This window comes from Scatophagus argus, chromosome 4 (assembly GCF_020382885.2).
Source record: "Scatophagus argus isolate fScaArg1 chromosome 4, fScaArg1.pri, whole genome shotgun sequence".
Taxonomy (NCBI): Eukaryota; Metazoa; Chordata; class Actinopteri; family Scatophagidae; genus Scatophagus; species Scatophagus argus.
The window spans coordinates 13,677,600-13,700,304 of NC_058496.1; the positions used below are offsets into that span (position 1 = coordinate 13,677,600).

At 41.9% G+C, this 22,705-nt stretch overlaps 1 protein-coding gene across 5 annotated transcripts; it reads left to right on the forward strand.

Moving 5' to 3' along the window:
• Positions 1 to 420: 420 nt before the first annotated feature.
• nsd3 (nuclear receptor binding SET domain protein 3) lies at positions 421 to 22,693 on the forward strand. Of its 5 annotated transcripts, none has more exons than XM_046387943.1 (25): positions 421 to 892; positions 3,449 to 4,305; positions 4,878 to 5,123; positions 5,221 to 5,383; positions 5,499 to 5,653; positions 5,776 to 6,405; positions 6,476 to 6,641; positions 6,740 to 6,840; positions 7,307 to 7,352; positions 7,450 to 7,580; positions 8,069 to 8,194; positions 8,292 to 8,418; positions 8,500 to 8,700; positions 9,923 to 10,102; positions 10,853 to 10,999; positions 12,839 to 12,995; positions 14,457 to 14,659; positions 14,754 to 14,866; positions 14,976 to 15,122; positions 15,226 to 15,348; positions 16,150 to 16,266; positions 16,363 to 16,504; positions 16,613 to 16,719; positions 16,819 to 17,023; positions 17,873 to 22,693. In XM_046387943.1, the coding sequence occupies exons 2-25, from the start codon at positions 3,493 to 3,495 to the stop codon at positions 18,142 to 18,144; spliced, it is 4,818 nt and encodes a 1,605-aa protein (XP_046243899.1). In that variant the 5' UTR covers positions 421 to 892; positions 3,449 to 3,492; the 3' UTR covers positions 18,145 to 22,693. The 5 variants fall into 5 exon arrangements, with proteins under 5 accessions (XP_046243899.1, XP_046243897.1, XP_046243900.1 ...); XM_046387941.1 differs by having other exon boundaries at positions 422 to 892; positions 4,875 to 5,123; XM_046387944.1 differs by having other exon boundaries at positions 422 to 892; positions 4,875 to 5,123; positions 10,976 to 10,999.
• The last annotated feature ends 12 nt before the right edge of the window (positions 22,694 to 22,705 follow it).

Below are 22,705 nucleotides of genomic sequence, written 5' to 3' on the forward strand. Positions count from 1 at the left end.
TAATAGACCACAAAACGTGTGGTACCAGGAAATAGAGGCGAAGTGAGATGTCTTTTAAGTTTTCTCCTCCTCTCAGCTACAGATCAGGCGAGGAGGCGTATAAGAGCCAATCAGAGACACTGATGCAAACGTAACTACAACATCTGCATCGCGTTGTGGTTAGGGTGAAAAATTATTTTAAAAAACAACAAAAAACAATAATTTAATACAGTTCACAGCCTTCATCCTAAAATACAGCGATGACAAAAAAACATTTTGCCAGCTTCTTATTTTTTTTACACATCAGAAATAAATCTTCCTCGTTTTTAAATGAAACGTGACACATGAATTTCCTCTTTCATTTCAGTGTAGGTGTGACTTTTGCTTTTTTTGTTTTTTTTTACTGGCCAGTGCATTTGATCCACCACTCCCTTTTTTTATCCACACTCTTTCCTGTTAAAGCGTATGCTATTAGAAGTGAACTACACATCCCGGAGTGCCCCTGATAACCCCTCTCGTCTGGATCTGTATGATTCGGCGCTGGGCTGGAGACCGAGCAGGATTATACTGCAAGCAGGGCGCTTTTGTTGAACCAGAGGAAGAGGGAGCTATAGAGAGTATTATTAAGAAGACTGTACACCGGAGGGGGGCGAGAACTGAACATATCTGCCTCTAGCAGGGTTTTCACTAAATGCTCCAGCCCTTACATTGAGAAGAGCCAAGCATTGGGATTGGGCAGCGACCAGATAGCGTAACACCCCCTCCTCCTCTCTGTTGAGAATTGCGTTAAAACGAAAAGGAAAGGCCTGCGCTTTATCGATATTACGAGGTTTTTTAATTTTTATTTTTCATACAGATTAAACGAGGAAACGTTGTTGGCTGGTGTATGTGTTTAGAATGGGACACGCTGAAGGTACTGACATTTTTTATTTTATTTCCTTGCATCTTTTGACTCGGCATCAAAATCTGTGCTGCTCCTTTGCTCGCCTCTTTAGCGATAAGCGTGTTTTCCATAGCTGCTGCCGCTGTTGTTGCATGTTGTTGTGCCCCCCGCAATGTCTCTGCACAGACCGTTTTCGGTCACAGCTAGCTTATTTTCAGGCACATTTTTCTCCAAACCGCCAGTGATGGAGGTATAATCACGCCAGACAATTTGATTTAAAGGGGCAAAGGCAGCCATATTGGCAATGGAATGTTAGCTTAGCCAACATTAGCTTCCCTTTCATCTTGCAGCATGTGTGATGCTCATAAACGGATAAACAAAAACTGTAATCGATCAGTCGTGTGTGGCAAAAGACAATCGGTCATATACTTGTGTTGTGTTTGTCTTCTAGCGGTTAATACAGTCCACATCTATTCAAAGACAACCCATTTGATGCCAGGTAGCTTTAGGCTAACATCGCAGAAAGCTATATGATCATTCAGTGAAACATTTGGTCTGCGTAGTCGTTTTTAAACATATCCACGTAGTTTTAACCAAGCATTGATGTTTGCCACAGCAGTTACGAAGCCCAAAATAACACCGCAAGTCGATATGTGTAGCTAGCGACCATTAGTTGTCACCATATGGATGTTTACACCAGCGCTATCCACCTTTGGCAATGCTGGTCAGCCTGAGACTGTCCACAGATAGTACCACAATCAGTCCGTTCACAGTGTGCATACAAGCCTCAACTTTTGAGCTGATAAATTAATCACGATAAGTGCAGAAAGTGTCAAGTGTAAGAGGGCAAACTAGACACTGCTAGCTGCTCTTTGTTTTGTTTGTGATAGCAGGCCACCATGTGTTTGAAATGCTAAAATATAAAAACTCAAAATGATCCATAGTACTATGCAGCTGATTGAAGGCTATCACAGAGAAGCCTGCAAAACACATCAGTCAGAAGCATGAGCTGCCTGGAGTTTATTTTGCATTATTTCAGTGCCAGTTTAAGATAATTGATGGGGATTTTTGGCTGAGGATTTGCTTTGTTTTTGGATAGAGTTTGACCATCCAAGCATACTTATTGTCTACTGGCATAGCATTCAGAAGACCCTGTGAGTTTAACAGGGTTTCAGATAATCATTTTTCATTTTGGGTTAATCTGCAAATTATTTCAATACTTTGTTTAATTATTTGGTCAGTGAGATAGGGAAAAGCCGATCAAAACTCCCCAATCATTTGATTGTAGTCTTGTCTGACTAACTGATCAAAACTCAGATATGTTCGGTTTAATATTAAAGAAGACCCAAGAATCAACAATAATCACATCTGAGAAGCTGTTTTTCCGGTTTTGCTTGAAATACAACTGAAGTGGTTATCAAAACTGTTCAGTTAATCCAGTAATCGTCTCTTTAGAACTGAAATTAGAGTTGAGAGATATTATATGTACTCCCAAGATGGAAGAACATGGTACGTAATATCCTCTGACTTCATCATCAAGGGCACTGACTGGCGTTTATTAAGTTTGCCACATGAGAATTTGTTTGCAAATATGCACCACTAAAGTATGACATTAGATAAAATTGTGAGAGGTGTGAGGTGTGAAGGCTGATTACTTTTGCAGAAATTTGCTTTTATTGAATCGCTTAACTCTGTAGATACAGACAGAAAAGTTGGAATACAACACGCAGCAAAATGTCCTCAGGTGGAATAAATTTAGGGGCAGAATAGTATCCGACATTAGGAGAACTGGAAGGTTTATGAGTCTCTGTGCAAAACGTGAAGCTGTCATGTGCAGTCTGCAGTATGCACTCTACCTGATAGAGATCAGCTTATTATTCACTTGACTGATTAACCGATTCAATATTAATTCAATATTAAGCATTTTTCTTATTAGAACTAGGAATTTAAAGCACTACTTTGGTTCTAATGCAGTCTGCAAAGTGATTATTAACTAATGTTATCAAATAGATGTAGTGATGTAAAAAATGTGAACTTTTCCTCCAAAATATAGTGGAATGGAAATTTAGAGTCACAGAAAATGGAAATACACTACTACTACTCTACTCTACTCTACTCTACTTAAAGTACCTCAAATTGTACTTAAGTACAGCTTTTGGGTAAAGGTACTTAGTTACATTTCATCAGTGATTGTTCTAAATTTTGACACTAAGATTTTCATTCTTACTGCAAATGAATATCAGCTTTCTCAGTTACAAAGAGTTGGTGTTTGTATCAGCCCAGAGAAAAAAAACCCCACACTGATCAATTGCTAGAACCTGATTTAAACCCCAAAAGATGCATACATACACACACAGTGCATAGAAAGTGAGAGGAACTGGCCGGTCAACATGCGTCCTGCAGAGAGTAGATTTGATATTCGTGATGTCAAGTCTTCTGTCCATTCTCAGGGTTTTGAAAAGTATAAATCTGATGATGTTGAACAAGTTATATGAGTAATTTGAAAACACAGCGTGTAGCTTTTTAAGTGCTAATGATTTCCTCTAGTCATGTGTCTTATATGATTTCATGTATCTCTGCCAACAGGTCCATTCAAAGAAAAAGACAGTTAAGGATGCAGGAGCCCAACAATGGATTTCTCCTTCTCTTTCATGCAAGGGATCATGGGAAATACAATTCAGCAACCCCCTCAGCTCATTGACTCAGCCAACATCAGACAGGAAGGCACCTGCGACACCGGCAGTGACCCGGGCGAGGATGGTGGACCCTCCTATGATGCTGCCCTGGATGCAGAGTTTTCTTACCCGCCATCGGCCTCAGAGGACATGTCGCAGGTTTCCAACGGCTACCCGCCGGGTCTGGGCATGTACGAGCCACAGGCAAAGTTCTCCATGTACTCGCAGTTCCCCAACGGCTCAGCTAACGGCTACGGGGCCATACGGAGCTACGGAGAGCATGGTCTCATGCCAGGGGAGGGAACGGTCCTGAGAGGTCCAGGCCTCCAGGAGAGACCTTTGTCTCCTGTGTCTCCCCCTTTGCACACACATCACCCACACCTCCACCACCATCACCATCACCCCCATCACCACCACCACGCACACCACTTCCACTCAAACCCACCTCATATACAAACCCACCCGCACCCACAGAGTCCTCCGCCGCCACCACTGCCCTCCCAGCACCACCTGCCTCAGACACCACACATCATGACCCACACTCTCCCCCCTCCTCCCCCATTACACCTGCCTTCCTCCAGTCCTCCCCCATCCCTTGTGGACAGTACCCCCTCTTCTCAGCCCCCGCATGCCCTGTCCAACACCCCTGGTGGGGTGTTAAAGAAAACCAGCTCTCCAGAGATAAAGCTGAAGATCATAAAGACGTATCACAATGGAAGGGAGCTGTTTGAATCTGCGCTGTGTGGAGACCTACTGCAAGAACTGCAGGTAACACAAGCATGTCCATATTAGACGCACACGCACACGCACGCTCTCTCACACAGCTCTGTATCTATTCCTGAAAACACCCTTGACATATTTTATTTTCTGTTTTTTTTTTTTTTACATGATTCACTCCAAAAACATTTATACTCTAAAGGGACAGTTCACACCACAATCAGAAATATGTTTTGCTCTTAGCTGCAGTGCTATTTGTCCATGGAGACTGCTTTGGTGTCCAGAGATCATTGTGAATTTTGTGTGTGTTTTATGTAGGAACTGATTTCTTTCTACAAAACTACACCAAATCACTGTCCAGAAGGAAATGTGTATGTACTCATGGACGAGAGCCTTGTGCTCGTGACAGGGCAGGATGTAAACATTAACCACAAGCTTTTTGGTTTAGCTCTGACTTTATCTAGCTTAGTTAGCTAGACTCTTGTCTTTTAATTTTCTTCTTAAGAGTGTTTCAGAAGGGAACAGACAAGAACAGACGGAGAGATCCATTTCTGCATTAGCTTTTGTAGGAAAGTCAAAAGAGAAAAGGCTAACTCGTGTCCTTTTCCTACTTTCTTCAGAAGGAGTCTCAAAAGAAGGAGGCCACTCAGATGCAGCGCAGACATGAGAGGAAGAAGGAGAAGAGGAAAAAGAGTGCGAGACTGCAGCTGCAAATCCAGGAACAGAACCTGGACCAGAGCCAAACACAGGCAGGTACTACAGGCCAGACAGAGGACATCCACATTCAGCCCCAGCCAATAGAATCACCCCCAGCACAGACAGAGAAGCCTCAGAAGACCGTTATCAAAACTGAACCAAAGACGCCAAAGGCAAGAATGCGATCATTCTCTCTCCGTAATTTTGAATTATTTGTGCACCAGTTCCTACACATTTTGATTAAACACAATTTTCCACATTCATGGTTAGGTTCCGAAGGTCCATCATCCATCAGTGATCCAAGAGACGGGCTTTTGTAAGGAGTTTGTTATAGGAGATCTGGTGTGGTCCAAAGTGGGCACCTACCCCTGGTGGCCTTGCATGGTCTCGTCTGACCCACAGATGAAGGTCCACACTCGCATCAACACCAGAGGTATGAACACACATGCATAAGAAATTACTCTTAACACTCTGTACTCTCTGTATTAACCTTTTTCCCGTGTCAGGGTACAAAAACCACAGCTTGTTTTTTTTCTTTATCTTTGCAGGTCACAGGGAATATCATGTCCAATTCTTCGGGAGTGTTGCTGAGCGAGCGTGGATCCACGAGAAGAGAATAGTCATATACCAGGGGAAGCAACAGTTTGATGATCTTCAGGCTGAGACGTTGCGCAAGGCCACAAACCCCGTAGAGAAACACAAAGTATGTACAAAGGACTGAAATTGACATATTTGGATAAGCTGATGTTGATGATATTACAGAAGTTCTGTTGAGGAATAAAGTTCATCAGTTGTTTTGCATTCTTTTGATGTTTTCTTCTCCAGCTTCTGAAGCCCATCCCTCAGCGGGAGCGTTCTCAGTGGGAGGTGGGTGTGGGCCACGCTGAAGACGCCTTTGCGATGACGCGGCAGGAGCGAATTGACAATTACACCTTCATATACATTGACCCAGACCCTAATGAAGCTCCACCCAGCAAGAAACCCAACATCAGAGCTGAGAAACGAAACCGGCGCTCCAGCGGCTCAATCCGTAAGAAGGAAGACGCAAGAGTTAAGTCACCAGACAGAGAACAACCACCACGAAGGCAGCTGCCCCGCAGACAGTGTAGTGTTTCAAACGCAGATGACGGTGCAAACTCCCAGGCCTCTAATGAAGAGAAGAACCAGAGAGGGGACCAGCATAAGGCCGGCTCCCCGAAACAGAACGCTGGTTGTGATGCACGAGTGCAGCAAGACTCACCGCCACCGGTCAGGGCCTGGAAAACTGCAGCTGCCAGAAAGCTGCTGCCGCTCTCCATCACCATGAAGAGACTGAATGTGGAGATAACGAAGTGTGACTGGCCTCTTCTGCAGAAAAAAGCAGTTCCTTCTCCGAAAAAGGACAAAGAAGAAGAGAAGGAGGAGAGAGTGGAGAGAGAGGCCAGGCAGCCTGACCTGGGATACTGCTCCCCTGAGGTTGGTGTGACTCAGATGCATACATGACAAAGCTATCGATTGAGGACATTTCAAATGTTGAATCTTCCAGCAGGACTGCAGAGCTAAACCTGAGCCTAGTCCTGAGGAGGAGGAAGATGGGGATGAAGGGGAGGAAGAGGGGGAGGAGGGTAGAGGCTCCCCCGCCAGTCGGAGAAGTGAGGAGGGAGGAATGCAGCAGACATCCTCTCCTGGATCACACCACAGCAGTCCACAAGGTTGGTGAAACACAGACCTGCAGGCTGTTTTGTTTTGATGAATATTTGACTCGCAAAGTCGGTAAGAGATGCAGCTCAATATTTTTCTGTGTTTTCAGGTTCTCAGGAGAGGAAGCTGCAGCGGCGGTCCGTCAGGAGCCGGTCTGAGTCAGAGAGAGGCAGCGATCCCGTCCCTAAGAAGAAAACCAAAAAGGAACAGGTATTCGCCCTCCCCAGATAAACCAGTGGTCAGACCAAAAGCAGCACAATTGTATTGTTCACAGATTGATTTCAGGGGGAAATGTTCCCTATACACTGTTTTCTTTTCTTCTTCTACACTGTCAGCTGTCAAATAAAGGCTAAATTGCCCAAAAATATAATAAAAGGATTTAAAAAAAATACAAGAGGCATTGATGGGGCCGTGTTGCTTCTTTTCTTATGTAGTACTGGTTGTCAGGTAAATAGTGGAATTACAAAGCAATGTAGCAGGAATGTGTGCTTGTTGATTGTAAATAACACCTTTTTTTTGGTTTACACCAGCACAGCAGTTTATGCAGTTCATTATTTTATGCAGTGCTTGGTCCAAATGTGTTCATAGTGTGAAATTTCCTCTGACTAACTTGCTAATGCCTGAATCAACATTATGATCACCATAACCTGAACATCCACGTTAACCCTCCCCACAGGCAGAGATGGCGCCTGAGACCACACTGAAGACAGGTTCGCAGAAAGGTAAGAGAGATCCTTGCTTCACACCTCCTGTAAACATCTTTGATGGAAACTACTTGTAAAAAGTGAAATTCATGTTATTTTACACGTGATCCTCCAGGAGCCAGTGAGATCTCAGATGCCTGTAAGCCCTTGAAGAAGCGAAGCAGAGCGTCAACAGACGTAGAGATGGCTTCTTCTCAGTACAGAGACACTTCTGATTCTGACTCCAGAGGCCTCAATGATCCACAGGTAGGCGTAGGAAAAGTACAGAAAACCCACGAACATAAAGAAGAAAATTCTCTATTTCTCATGTACATACAGAGGTGAAAGTCAGAGTGTACTCATATTATTAATTGCCTGACAGAGATGTTTAGATTGTGTAATGCAGAAAGACATGGTTTATGGATTTTCAGCTGTGTGTAGGACTTTTTTTAGACTCAACATGAGCTAAAAGGATCAGTTGATGAACCAACCGGAAATTAATCAGCAAATGGTGTTTTTTTTTTTTTTAAAGCACAATTCACTGCTTCCAGCTTTTGAAACGTGAATATGTTATTTTCTTTTTTCCTTCTTGATTGTAATCCTAATATCTTCAGGTTCTGTAGCATTGGTTGGAAATGTCACATTGGTTGTTCTGGACACAAGAGTAGTCAAAGAGTGTTGGCTTACAGTTGGTGTGTCTGTGCTTTATTTCTTCACACAAACCGCTGTTGCTTTTTCTTTTTTTCATCTCATAGGGTTTATTTGGGAAGAGTCTTGACAGTCCAGCAGCAGCAGATGCAGATGCTTCAGATACTCAGTCCGTGGACTCTGGCTTGTCCCGTCAGGACAGCAGCACCGGCAAGAGAGACACCGTCTGCCAGGTCAGCACGGCTCGTGATTCATCTCTTTTTCTTTCTGAAAGTTTACGGTTATCGAGTTATATATGAGTGAGTTCTAACCATCTGAGTGTGTGTGTAGATCTGCGAGGTGTATGGAGAAGGTTTGGTGGTGTGTGAAGGTGACTGCAACAGACAGTTTCATCTGGAGTGTCTTGGTCTGACTACCCTACCTGAAGGCAGATTCACCTGCTTGGAATGTAGAAATGGTGAGCAAATCAGAATACAGCTGCACTATCGCGTCTGTTTTGTTTGGCTCTTTACTATCACAGACTCCCTGCTTTTTCTAGGTAATCATCCTTGCTTTAGCTGTAAAACAGCAGGCCCAGATGTGACGCGTTGCTCTGTGTCCGGATGTGGTTGTTACTACCACGAGGATTGTGTCCGGAAACTCTTGGGCACCACCAGCTGTCCGGGCGGAGGCTTCAGCTGCCCCCAGCACAACTGCTCTACCTGCTGCCTGGAGAGAGACCTGCAACGAGCCAGTAAAGGTAAAACAGCTTCTGCTTCAGCAGCTTTGTTTTTCAGCTTCTCTGATGCCCTCCTGAAGCTGTGAGCCAATAAGCCACTGCCACGTCAGCAAAGTGCGAAGAAATTGTATTCAAAAAACTTTGAAATTCCGTCACTTTTTCTACCTGATTTTATTCAGCAATATATATAAAAAAAGCCCAAATAAGAAGGAGGACAAAGGAGGAAGAGAAAAGGCTACACTATCCTGTTACAGCATTTAAAAGAAGTACAAGAGAAAGACATAAGATTTTTCTTGAGGGGAAAATTGATTGAGAGGACTGATGAAAAGGTGATACTTTACCTTGACTGAAACATTTGGTGACACAGTATCACAGAGAACATCCGGTTCTTGGTCAAACTAAAAGTGCTGTGTTTGGTTTGAGGTGGAGAGACAGCTGGAGCCTGCTCATCATTATAAAGTAATCGCCTTGTTCCCAGAAATGTCCTTACATTATGGTGCATTATCCTGGTGGAAATATCCAGTCTGAGAAAGGGAAGAAATGGACCATGTTTTCAATAAAGTTTCAAAATGACCCTTAATGGTGCCAAATGTGCCTGGAAAGCTTTTGTCCCAGTGGCACCATGAAATTCAGTTTGTACCTTTGACACTGGGCAGGTACAGTATAGGGATGGTTAGTTATAAACTAAGCAAATGAACTCTAAAACTTATGCAAACTATGCATTTTTACATGATGGAGAGGAAATGACCCTTCTCACATAGTTTTATTTAAATAACTGTTTTGAGTCCCAAAAAGGTACAATTATCAAACATATCATACAAAAAATAGATGTAAGAGCAAAGTCCAAGAAATAAATATGAAGTTTTTGTGGCAGGCAGTTTGATAGATGGCTTAGTTTTTTCTTCTTTTCAGTTAAACATCTAACAACCCTCCAATTTTATTTTGGAGCACTGTGGACTCTTACACTGGGAACCGCTGATCCAAAACATGTTTTAACAACTGAAAGTTTGAATTTTTGATTGCTACAGATGCCAAAATAGTACCAAGCATTAATATTTTTTTTTCTTCAGAGTTCCTTTAATTACAGCTGGAACCCATAAAAGAATCTGACCTACTTTGTTCTAAAAACTTCTTGCACCTTTTCACAGCTCTGTGTGTGTTGTACTGTAACACAGCCGTTGAGCCACAAAAACTTTGTGCACTTAAAGAAGTCACAGAGTCGTCTCTTCCGATTCCCATCCAGGTCGTCTGATGCGTTGTATCCGCTGTCCAGTGGCTTACCACACGGGAGACAGCTGCGTGGCGGCAGGCAGCGTCATCCTCACCCATCACATCATGATCTGCAGCAGCCACGGCAGCGCCAAGAGGAACGGCCTCCTCACTTCCCCTGTCAACGTGGGCTGGTGCTTCCTGTGTGCCAGAGGTAAGCTCTCAGAACCGTTCACGTTAACGGCCTTCCTCTCCCACAGCTGAGATCCATCAGTGACCCTGAACGGATGAAGCAATCTGATGTGGAAGTTGTTCATTTCACCACAATCTGGTTTTGGCTTCCACTGGCTGATTTCAGTCCTGTGGAAAAAAAAAATGCAAGATGAGTTCTTTTTACACACAATTCACCATTGGAGCAACAGCAGGACCTGATCAGCCCCCATGATTGTAGTTTTTGCATCTTTTTTTTTTTTTTTTTTTGGAGTAAAACCATTTTGCTCCAACATACCATGAGTGAAACCTGAACCCTCACATATCTTTTAAGATATTTTATGTTTCGATTCAACATGTTTCATGTTTGGCATTGTTGTTCATGAATAGCAATGCTGTGAAATGTGTTGTTTGTTTTCCATCACAATACTAAAACTGTGAATGATCCACTTAGAAGAATCCCATCTGTCCTGGATGGTGATGAGTGAGAAAGTGCAGGATTTGGCTTTTTTTTTCTTTCTTTCTTTTTTTAAATGACTTAACTAGTTTAGATCTGATGTTTTGCCTGTTAAACAGCAAGTGGAGTTCACTGTTTGGTCTCTTTGTGTTAGCACAAACCTTGTTTTGTTTCTTCAGTGTGTGTGCGAGAGGCTGAGTGCGTGTGTTTGTTCTTACTCTTCTTTTTGTGAATTTTTGGGTAATTTTCGAGTTTGACTGCGGCTCACCCCCGTCTCTTCCTGTGTGTCTTGTGTAGGGCTGTTAGTGCAAGACCTTACTGACACCATATTAAGTTCATATGCCTATAAGTCCCACTACCTTCTGACTGAGTCAAATCGTGCTGAGTTGAAATTACCTATGATTCCCTCTCCTTCGTCAGCTACCAAAAAGAATGTTGGGAAAGGTAACTGCACAGTTTTTCTCTTTCTCCTTTGTCCCACTGGTCTGTGTTTGTGTTGTGCCTGCTCCCCTTCCGATTTAGTTTTTCCTTTTGTACTCATCTTTCATTTCAAAGCCTTGAGGTGCAAAGTTAATTAACTGGTTAAATGTGCAGTTAATTTTAATGCAGAGTGGCGCAAAGTAACCTCACCCGAGTTACATGACACGGATAACAATGGGCCTCATGCAAGAACAGTTTGGGAACAGGAGTTGACAGACACTTTGACATGTCACAGTAGGAAAATCACAGGCGTAATAAGGGGAGGAATTAACCTCCATGTTCAAAGAGGGAATGACTTGACATGAAGTAAGGTGCTAAAAGCAAAGTGGTCCATGACTTAAGATGGGAGGCAGTCAAGAGGAGGTGATCTCACTGAGATGGATGAGAGAATCTTTTTCAGCAGGTAACATTAACAGTGTTAGGTGCTGCAGAGGATTTTCTCAAATGTGCCAGAAAAATCTAGTCAAATACATCTTTCACTAAATCACCTGTCATGATATGGTCTATTTTGCTGATGTGTTTTTATTTAGTTGTGAATTAATGTAGTCTATACCCAAGAAAAAAAAAATCAAAGTACAAGAAAAGTTCTTGCTTCTTCACTCAAGAACAAATCCGTTAGTATTCGTGGTTCTTACATGAGGCTCATTCTAAGATTGGTTTGTGCTGTGCATGAACAGTCAGTCTGTAACTCTGCAGTGAAGTTGTTCTTGTAATTTTCAACAAGTGAAATTTCTCTGCTGGGAAAATATAATTGGTCATCAAACCTCCAGTACTTAAACTACTGTATGTATGATGCCCTGATGCAGGATGCTCTGGATTAGTTCGGGTTCTGTTTGTGGTTTGTGGAGCTTATCGCTGCTTCTCTGCTTCAGCACTCTGGGCTTGTTTTTGATTTGAAAGGCCTTGTCCAGCCTCACACCTTTTGTTTTTACGCTGACTGCAACTAAGTTTTATTTTTGATTGAAATTTTCAGAAGAAATAAAATTTTTGGTTTCTTGATCTTTGACCTGCCTTGGATGGAATATTATCCCAATTAGGACAAGATTTGCGCACAGTTGAGCAAAGATGAGTTTCCATGTGTGAGGATAGTGACATTACTCTCTTTAAAAGGAAATCTCTTGCAAATCGCAAAATTATAAAGAGAAATACACATGATTCCATGCAAGCTGGTCTGTGCAAGATGCGATATGTGTGATGGGGAAAGTTTGCTTTACTGGCAGGACTGCATGCCTGCTTTTTGAGTATAACCCCGATTAACTGTCAACCTGCTGGCTGATTTTTATTCCTGTGCTGCCGCATGTATTTCCCACAGACTGGTCTTGGTACAGTGCTCTGAATCTGATTGCCAGACATGCTGTAACTGCTGCAGTAAGAAATCGTAACCTGACCTGAGAACCCCATGCAGGGTTTGCAGCCATTTTCAGTGTTTTTCACACACTATGGCTCTCATAGTGGCCTTCAAACAAACAAAAATCTCCTGGCCTTAGTTTTTAATTTCAGAATAATGGCCAGATGTTATTGTGGGAGATGTTTTGGTGCTTTATGCATAGGCTTTGTAGTAACTGTAAGTCTCTTTGGCTTGTCTGCAAATGAGATTCAGAGTTTGTCCAGGTTTTAAGGTGCATCACCTAATCATAAACTCCTCCTCTTTTTGCATACCAATTTTCCACAATGCATGCATACACACACACACACACACTCTCTCACACACACACACACACACACACACACACACTCTCAATCACACTCACACAACTCACACACACTCACACACCACACACACGTACATCCATACAAATGTAGGAGGCAAGTTGCTGTGCTGCGACTCATGCCCAGCTTCCTTCCACCCGGAGTGTCTGGAGATGGAGATGCCAGAGGGGGTCTGGTCCTGCAGTGATTGCAGGGCAGGGAAGAAACCTCACTACAAACAAATTGTCTGGGTCAAACTGGGCAACTACAGGTATGCAGAGAGCATTGAATGTAGACTGCTGAGGCTTTTGCAATTTTCAGTTTGTGACAGGGTTATCAGTCTGGTGATATTTATAACTTATTCCTCCGAGTCCTAAAGCTCTGTTGTCATCCAGAAACTATTATGTGTGGAAACAGGCTAACATATTGATGTGTTTGGTCTTTTCTAGCATTAGTTGACATTGACCAAAATATAGAATATCACCCGACACATCCTTAGAATTCAGTGCAACAAATCTGCTTTGCACCTCACATTAAAACAGGATGTGACATTATAGATGCAGGTAGGCTATTCAGGAAACAATGAGCACAGCACAGCAGTGCTGTTTTCCTGTCTCATGCTGACTGTGAGCCATGCTGTTTAATATTTATACTTCAGTTTATAGTTTGCTAGCATGAAGCTAGATTAAAATTTGTTATTGAGATGCAAATAACAAATAACTTGAAACTTGTAAATGATTGTTCCAAAAATAGCACTACTCTAAGCCAAATGTAGATTTTTAGGGGTCAGGGTTCCACAAATATGAAATCTTAACTCTGATCTGATATTTTTAAATCTTGCTCATATATTTCAGTTTTTTGGTGTGTAAATGATTTTTACTTACCAAAAGCTTTTTGGTCCCGTAGAGTTAGAGTTCCCTGCTTAATTAGCAGCCAACTTAATGGCTACGGGCTAATTTTTTGGGCAACTCGCACCATCAGTTAGGTTAGGTAGGTGCACTAAAACTACTTTTTTTCCCACTCACAGGCTGATATTGTTACTCTAAGTGCCGGACAACATTATGGAAAAGATCCTTACAGAGATAAAGAGTAAAATCCTTTTTGTTTAACCAGACACGCAACACAGAAACGTGAGTCAAAGCTGGAGAGATGGGTGTGGAATTTAACAAGAGAAACCGGCAGCAAGAATTTATTTCCAAAGTCATGGCTGGATATTTAGATGATTTCAACAATATAGATAAGGAAACAACTGCAACAACTCACCTCATGAAATTTCAGAGTGATACTATGAGCAAACGAGACATGCGTTTCCGTTTCGGCAAAAAAAGAATTTCACTCTTTAACAAAAAGGACTATTTAATTAGTAATGTTGTAAGACACTTAGAGTTCCAATCTCAGCCTGTGAGTTGTATAAAAAGCCCTTTTAAGTGCAAGTAACTTTTGCAGTGAGAGTTGCCCCCATGTTGCAGCCACGTCGCAGCTGCCAGCTCAGGTGATCTACAATTTCAACATTTTTTTTCGAGGATGAATCATTTACACAACAAAATATGTACATGGAGGGTGCAGGTTTAAAAATACCAGAGCTCCCCTTTAAATGAAAGAATGAGAAGTCTTTGAAAACATGATGCTGGCGTGACTCTATATTCAGACCATCATAACTTTACATAACATATTTTATTTGTTTGTTTTTACCACACTCTTTGAACAATTTTCCTGTCCTGTTTCCTTGCAGGTGGTGGCCAGCAGAGATCTGCAACCCTCGCTTGGTGCCATCAAACATTCAGAGCCTCCGCCACGATATCGGTGACTTTCCCGTCTTTTTCTTTGGCTCCCATGACTACTACTGGATCAACCAGGGCCGTGTCTTCCCCTACGTGGAGAATGACAAGAACTTTGTCACGGGTCAAATCAACATGAACAAAACCTTCAAGAAAGGTACTTTCTACCTTCCTACTACTGTTAAGACAAGCCTGTTGTGATTCTTTAAGGCTGTAGTGAGCATTTCTGAGACATTGTTGGTGTGTTTTAGCTCTGGAAGAAGCAGCTCGGCGGTTTCAGGAGCTTAAGGCTCAGAGGGAGAGCCGGGAGGCATTAGAGCAGGAACGCAACTCTCGGAAACCTCCACCTTACAAATTCATCAAGGTAGTGTGTTTTTAATATCTCCCTTAAGACAAATAACCTGAAAATTGGATACCTTCAATAAGTCTTCAGTGTTTTGAAGTATTCTGAGGATGTTTTTTTCCTCTACCAGTCCAACAAACCAGTGGGGAAAGTTCAGGTGCACGTAGCTGACTTGTCAGAAATCCAACGATGCAACTGCAGACCAACAGATGAGCATCCTTGCAGCCTCCATTCCCAGTGTCTCAACCGCATGCTGCAGTATGAGTGTCATCCACAGGTCTGTGGGCTTGTTTCTTAATGCTTGCTAATTTTTTTTATAACAGTTACAGCACAGTCATGTGAAATATCACCCCTTTCTTACCTTTTTATGTTGTTGTCAGGTGTGTCCTGCAGGGGAGAGCTGTGAAAACCAGTGTTTCTCCAAGCGGCTGTATGCAGAGACAGAAGTGGTAAAGACAGACGACCGTGGTTGGGGCCTCAAGACAAAGCAGGCCCTCAAGAAGGTGTGTGTTGAGCTTATTGTTTGGTCCTGGTTTTCATCTGTATTTACTCTCATGTTAAATGTGAAACCAGCTTTAAATCATGGATAGCCTGACTGTTAAGCTTTTGTCTTAACCAGCTTCCTATAATAATGATAACATATACAGATTTCATATCAAAATCAACCTAGAAAAGCTGATATACGGGATACCAAATAGTGCCAAGAACAAAGTAGCAGAAACTGCAGAATGGTCAACTTGTTCTCCCTGCCACATGGTATGAGGTGAACATTTTCATGATTGTCTCATATCGGAAACTCCAGAAGTCAGGGTTTGCATGTGACCGTTTTTAAAAACACCTGAGGGACAGTTGGGCAATTCACAAGAACCAGGAGGTAATTTGGTGCATCTGTTGTTTGCTAATGACAGACTGAGATTAAACTGTCTTTCACTAAATGCGGTGTAGGAGAATAATGTCAATTGTAACAAGTAGTGTTAAGGAAAATTCAAAACATTCTGTTATGAGGTTTCATGTCTGTGTCATGTCAGTGAGATACTCATCCTACCCAAGACCTAATATTTCAGATTCTTTTCCCCTGTCATTTTATCTTTTATTAGATAAGTGACAGTGGAGAGTGGTAAAAGAAGAGGTGAGGGACATTGACTGATGGTGATATCCAAAGGTCACATGTTCACCGATTCTGAGACCTCCATGTCCTTGACGTTGATTCGCGGCCTTCTCCATAATAATAATTAATTCTAAATAAGGTAGTCTGTGTGATTCCTAATACAGTGTAAAAATCTAATGTTTGTTGTTTCCTCCAGGGTGACTTTGTGACAGAGTATGTGGGAGAGGTGATAGACTCAGAGGAGTGCCAGCAGCGAATCAAACGTGCTCATGAAAATCACATCTCCAACTTCTACATGCTCACGCTCACCAAGGTAACGTTGGTGACATTGAATCCTTGTTAAGTGGAGATACCTCCGACAAGCGTTGTTTCAGCCCTGGTGTTTTAATGTCCATCTCTCCCGTTGTAGGATCGTGTGATAGACGCTGGGCCCAAAGGAAACGCGTCTCGGTTTATAAACCACAGCTGCAGCCCAAACTGTGAAACTCAGAAGTGGACGGTTAATGGAGATGTTCGAATTGGACTCTTCGCCCTGTGTGACATCGAGGCTGGTGAGTTTACATATGTGCTGTTACCTTCCAGCATGCGTTACATTACATGCACTCGGAGCAAGCTGGATGACCCATATGATGTGAATCTTGTCCCTGGTGTTCCTGCAGACGCAGAGCTGACATTTAACTACAACCTTCACTGTGTGGGCAACAGAAGAACGACTTGTCTCTGTGGATCAGACAACTGCTCGGGGTTTCTTGGGGTGCAGCCGACGGTGAGGACATTTACATCTACCCATTGTCCTGAATCCAATTCTATAGCAATCCTGACTTTTGAAAACTGCGCTTGATGATATTTTTGTAATATCCTCCAGAGCGCTGTGGTGATGGAGAAAGAGGAGAAGGCCAGGAATGCTAAGCTAAAGCCGAAGAAGCGGAGGCTGCGGCCGGAGGGCAAACACACGCACGAATACTTCTGTTTTTGCTGTGGAGAGGGAGGGGAGCTGGTGATGTGTGATAGAAAGGACTGTCCAAAAGCATACCACCTGCTGTGTCTTAACCTCACCAAGCCACCATACGGTAATGACAAAATGAGCTTGTGTAGTGTGTCTGTTAAAGTCTACATGCTGCTGTAATCACCCTACTTTTCTTTGTCACATCAACATACCTCTTAGATGATGCAGATGTGTAAAAACACAACCTTTATTAGTATCCTGACTTATTACTGCAGACTAATGTCACACTATTCCCAGGTGTCTTCATTCTTGATCACTGAAATAGATGAGCAAACAATGTGCAACAGTAGGTCATTTCCTAAAGCAAGGGTTCCCAACATTTTTGGCTCATGATCCTCAAAATGGGCTTTATGTACTCTGCTGGTAGCGCGTGTCTGTCAGGAATCTTTTTTTCTCGTTGTTTTATCTGAGTGATTTTAGAGGTGAATGTGCCCAGTAATTCGCAAGAAAAAAAGCAAATATTATAAGATTGTTTCCAAAAAAAAAAAGTGGTATTTCTTTCTGTTTTTCTGTCCTTTTAATCATCTCACAACCCCACAGATTTGCAGAGCTCCCCCAGGTTGTGAATAACTGTCCTAATGTATTGGGGGGGTTTTTTTTAGATAGTTTTGGTTTTTACCTACTGAGGTTTTGAGTTGTAACCCTCTGAGACTTTCTGACACCAGATCAACGCGTTGCCTGCTTTCCTCTGAAGAGAGAAAGATATAAAGCCTTCTTTCTTTCAAGAGAGTTGACAGCGAGGTCTGTAGGTCATCCCTAGTAACATGTGCATCTAGATTGACGCAGTTTTTAAGTGGTTTGAACATCACAAACCACAAAAAAGTGCTCCACCTTCTTTCTGTCAGTGTCCCCTTCCCCTAGTAGTTTAGAAACTACTCCTGTAATCCATAAGAGCCTTTTTGTCTGTCTGCAGGACGCTGGGAGTGTCCGTGGCACGACTGCAGCATTTGTGGTGGCCCAGCCTCATCCCTCTGTGACTTCTGCCCTCGCTCGTTCTGTCGGGACCATGAGGCAGGGGCGCTCACCCCTTCCTCCCTGGAAGGCCGTCCATGTTGCTGCAGTCACAACCCTATGAGTCCCCTGGGCTCCAACTCCAGCTCAACCCAGCTGCGCCACTCCGCCCTCAGTCCTGTCAGGGTCAAAGAGGAGATGGAGACGGAGCCTGGGCAACCGGCCACAGAGTGACACCGCAGCTCCCCTCAATACCTCATTCCCTGTAAAGTGCGCTACTGTTGGCCTCTTTGGCTCCGATCCACCTCTGATCTGAAGCTGCACACTGCGAAAGGGAATACAGTGCTTTTTGACCAGTGAGATGGTCCCCATTCAGAAACGAGACACACCAACGAACACCTCGATGGCGTTTGTGGTGAGAGCAGAGCGACTGGACCGTTGGCAGGGGAAGTGTCCAGGCATCATCGTGTGCCGTTTACCCTCCTCTCTTGCCATGAAACACCACCACTAATGCTCTCTGCAGCTCACCTGCCTCCCATCAGAGCGCCCAGACCACCACCTCGATATGTTTCTTATGTTTTTGTTACAGCTGTGGAAATTTTTGCGTGTTATCACGTTGTCGGTTATCGGCACTTTGAAGAATTCGCCCAGTGGGGTGGAGGGAGAGGTAAAAGAGAAGATGAAGAAGAGGAGACGGAGGAGTTGTAATGTTGGACCTCTCCACTACCGTGCTGCTCCTCTCCTTGTTTACCTGCTGTAAGCTGTGGTTGGCATCTCACACACACACGATGGCTGTATGGAGACGAGCCATCCCCTTTTCTCCTCCTTCGCAGCCGATCATCACTCCTGACGTGATCTGTCATCGTATTTATCTCTTCTTCTTCTTCTTGTTCTTGGAGGAAAGGAGGAAGGGAATGACCGATTTTGTGCAATTTTTTTCAGGACCACACTACATTCCAACCTTCCTTAGACATGGTTTTAATATACTTATGGGTATAGATGAATATAATTATATACAGTATCTATGTTTGTTAATGTTTACAGACAGATTCTCTCACTTCATCTCGGTGAGTGGTGTATTACGTTTGTTTGTTTAGGTGTTAAGCATTACGCAGACCTCCTTGTGAAAATAGTCCTATTAAGGTGAAATATAATGGTATATAGTGTAATGGTATGACATTACAGAAGTACTTGTGATTTTCATATTGCCAGTCTCACTTGCCATTGTGTACATAATTGGCTCATACTATTGTAAAGTACTTAAAGATCAGAAGGGACGGAGCCTCGCCTCTCTGGTTGTTCCTGGAAGAAGGAAATGCTTTTTTAAACAAGACAGATCCTTTTTATTTTCTTTTTTCTATACAGTTCTGTTCCCATATGTCCTCCGAGCAGTCACTGTTATTTGTATTGTAGATGGAGGGGTTCGGCTTGTGATCACTGGTGCTGTCTTAAAGTATTGTTAATCAGCCTTAAGTTCGTTTCTGGCTGTAGTAACTACTGCCCAGATACAGTTAATTTCAGTAACATTGTGTACTGTGACTGCTTTGATGCTTGTTTTGTTTTGGGTTTTTTCCATTTTTTTGTTTTGCCAAACTTTTCTGAAAAGCACTTTTACACAGCTTGTCGCTACACAATTTAAGTAGGTCATACATATACAGAAATGTATATAAAGAGAACATAAGACAAGTGTTTCAAAATGGATACCTCTTCTTCTTGTAGTAACATCGGAATTTAAACTGTGTTGTAACTTTTTTCCTCTCGGTCAGAAAGGTGAAGATTGCTGGGCGTGGTTTTTATTTTTTGTTTTTTTTTTTGGAGGAAAGTGGCCTAAATGCTGTTTTTGTTTTGTTTTTTGGGGGGGCAAGTAGGAATGACTGCCAGCCCGGCTTTGTACAAAAAAACGTCCTCTGTGTTTTGAGAGGCACTTGTTCATTTTTCCACCTGGAGAACATCCTCAAGGCTGGGCTTTATATAAAGACATAATGGTAAAACAACAGTCCAGTTCAGTATAGTGTACAAATACAAACCTATGTACAGTGTTTTTAATCGCTCATCTGTCAAATCCAAATTTTTTGTATTTATTGCACCACATTTTATACCAGTTTCTTTTTCAAACACCAGTGCAGTAATTTGTCTCCCTCTCCCCCCACAGTGTAAGTGAAATAGACTATTTAAAAAAAAAATTGGGGAGTTTTACATAATATGTCTGTATCTAGTCATTGCATATATATATATATATTTTTTTGTACACTTGGTGTAATGATTCCACATTTGGTCACAGCCGCTGATCATCAACTTGTATCGTGACTCACTGTAATTGGTGTTAAAAGCAGTGTGAAGCAGTTCAATATTGGAATGTAAAGTTTCAGTTCCAGAGCAGTTTTTTGTGCTTGTTTTCTTTAAGCCTGGACTCAAGCGATCATCACAGCGGGAAGTTTATCTGTTGTCATGCCGCAGCCTTTTGCTTGTTATTCTCCCCCAGTATACTTGGTTACATGACTGTTTGTTTTCTGCCCTTAAAAGATGTTTTTTTTTTCCTTTTTTTGTCTGTTTAAAGTCGAGCCACAGGGTGAAGCGGTGCCAACCCTTCCAGATCATTTCAGCTTATTTAGGGTCTCTTCCAATAAATAGACTAAATACAGTAAACTATGAAGAATGAACTGTATAGAATAAAGCATGAAAAAGAATGGGTAACATTGGGTACAGAAAAGTGAGAAAACTCAAAAAACAAAAATGCTCTAATTGGAATAATAGTTTGTGTCTGATATGGTTTTTTTTCCCCCAAAGTGCTGTACACAAGAGCTCTCCAACTTCACTTCTCAGTGAACATGCGCTGGAGGTTTCGAGTCTCCACAACACACTTGTGAACACGATTGGCCCCACACAAATTGTCCTTTCACAAAATCATCTGGTCTGTGCATCTTTATGGCGAGCACAGAGAAATGTTCTCCCTTCAGGAGATTACTTTAAAGGCAGCCCTGTAGTGTTAAACTCATACATACAAGAATAAATACAAAAATGATTCTGCACAGTGATGCTCAGCGTGCATACGTAGGACTGATAAATGTTGGAGGGGAGCAGGATTTTATGCAGGCCCTTAACTGACTAAAGAACACAGAAAAAATGAAAGACCAGGAAGAACCCGTACTTCTTTCTCTGTGTCATTTATGCCATTAAATTGATGCATTTGTGTACAAATTTAGCATTTTCAGTATTCTCACTTTTCTACATTCATGTGCCCCACCTCTTTTTCTTTCTTTCTTTCTGCTATTATCAACCCTTTCAGGAAGCCTTTTTCCACAGTTTTTCATGGATTTCTAAAAAAGAAAAAAAAGAAAAAAAAAGACAAATAAAACTTGCTGATTTCTTAAGCGCGGCTCCCAAATTTGCCAAACTCTTTGTATTCAGAGACAAATTTTTTGTTCAGTAGATGAATGTAGGAATTAGGCCACTTCAGTACATGTTCATTATCAGGTAGGTGCATCATTAGGCACTTTCACATAACGTACTCAATGGTCTGCGTGTCTAAACTTGAATTTTCTTTATTTTTTTATTTATTAATGTATTATATTTTTACACAAGATTCATACATGTGTGATTATCAGAATGAAGGTCTCCTTGACTTTTGTTTGTGGTTAAAAAAAAAAAAAAAATCTCTGACTGATGACTTGTGGTTTATAAAACTGATCTTACAGCCTTTTTTTCTTTTCGAGGCGGCTGTTCAGATGAAATGCATGCTCCCAACATCAGACACTGGTTTAATTCACCTCTGTATTCAGTTGTCAGTTGTTGAGTCTTTAAATGCCTAATTTTAATGCCAATGTTTTGTTTTTGTATTCCTTTATTATTATTTTTTACCATATTGCACAGAGATTGTGCAAAACTTAACAGCCTTTTTTTTTTGTTTGTTTTTGCACCTGCAGATCGCACGATCACGAATTTCTTTGTGCCAGTTTGTCCTCCTCGTCCTGTTCTCTGCTGATACAGCAGCAGTATTATGTATGCCTAATTTAAGTGTCGCAGTGTGCAGCATTTCAGTTGCTTAAAAGTCTGTCAGATGTGTATATTTTCTTGCTTTCTTCACATTGTAGTGCCCACTTTTTTTTAAGTGACAGCATGTTTGTTTTCAGTTAAGTGACCCTTAAATATGCCTGAGAAAGATTTTTCTAAGTGTGCAGGAATTTGCCAATTAAATTTTTTCCTATATATTTAATTTTAGGATGGACCACCCTCACTTTTGTTTGTCAAAAGGTATGTTTCAGTTCACTGTGATGTCTTTTGGTTTTTGTGCAATGTTGCCGACTGTCATTAAGTTTTTAGTTGACATGCTGTCAGAGGAAAAATAGTGTTGGAATAAATAAATAAATCCACCTCCATAAGCACTCATCATCTCTTTGTACTTGTAGTAAAATTACTTACAGTAACTCTAACTGGGGTCATATCTATCTCTCTCTTGGTGTTGCTTCAATTAAAACGTGGATGAACACAAAATACCATGTTGATTACTGTTCAACCTGTGTTACTGCATACTGCATATTGATAAAGATCTTGTAAATAGTTTGCATTGAACTTGCATAGACTCATGTTACTGTGGTGTGCTCTTTTTGCCTGTACAATTCTGCTACTAAATGTGTGTGACTGTTGAGACGACACTCTTTTTGTACATGACTGTCTTTTTATTTGACAATATTGATTCTGTCCTTTTTCATTCTAAAGTTGAGTTTGAAGAGTTCAGACATGCCTGAAGTTTGACTTTAATAAAGCTGTACTCTGTCTCGGTGAAGCACTCTTACTC

Bases quoted from the DNA above. Each gene is read 5' to 3' on its own strand.
- nsd3 (XM_046387941.1), top strand. From the start codon at position 3,493: ATGGATTTCTCCTTCTCTTTCATGCAAGGGATCATGGGAAATACAATT. The intron at 8,419-8,499 runs GTGAGCAAATCA...TGCTTTTTCTAG, and splicing joins CTGCTTGGAATGTAGAAATG to GTAATCATCCTTGCTTTAGC. The intron at 17,024-17,872 runs GTAATGACAAAA...GTCTGTCTGCAG, and splicing joins CCTCACCAAGCCACCATACG to GACGCTGGGAGTGTCCGTGG.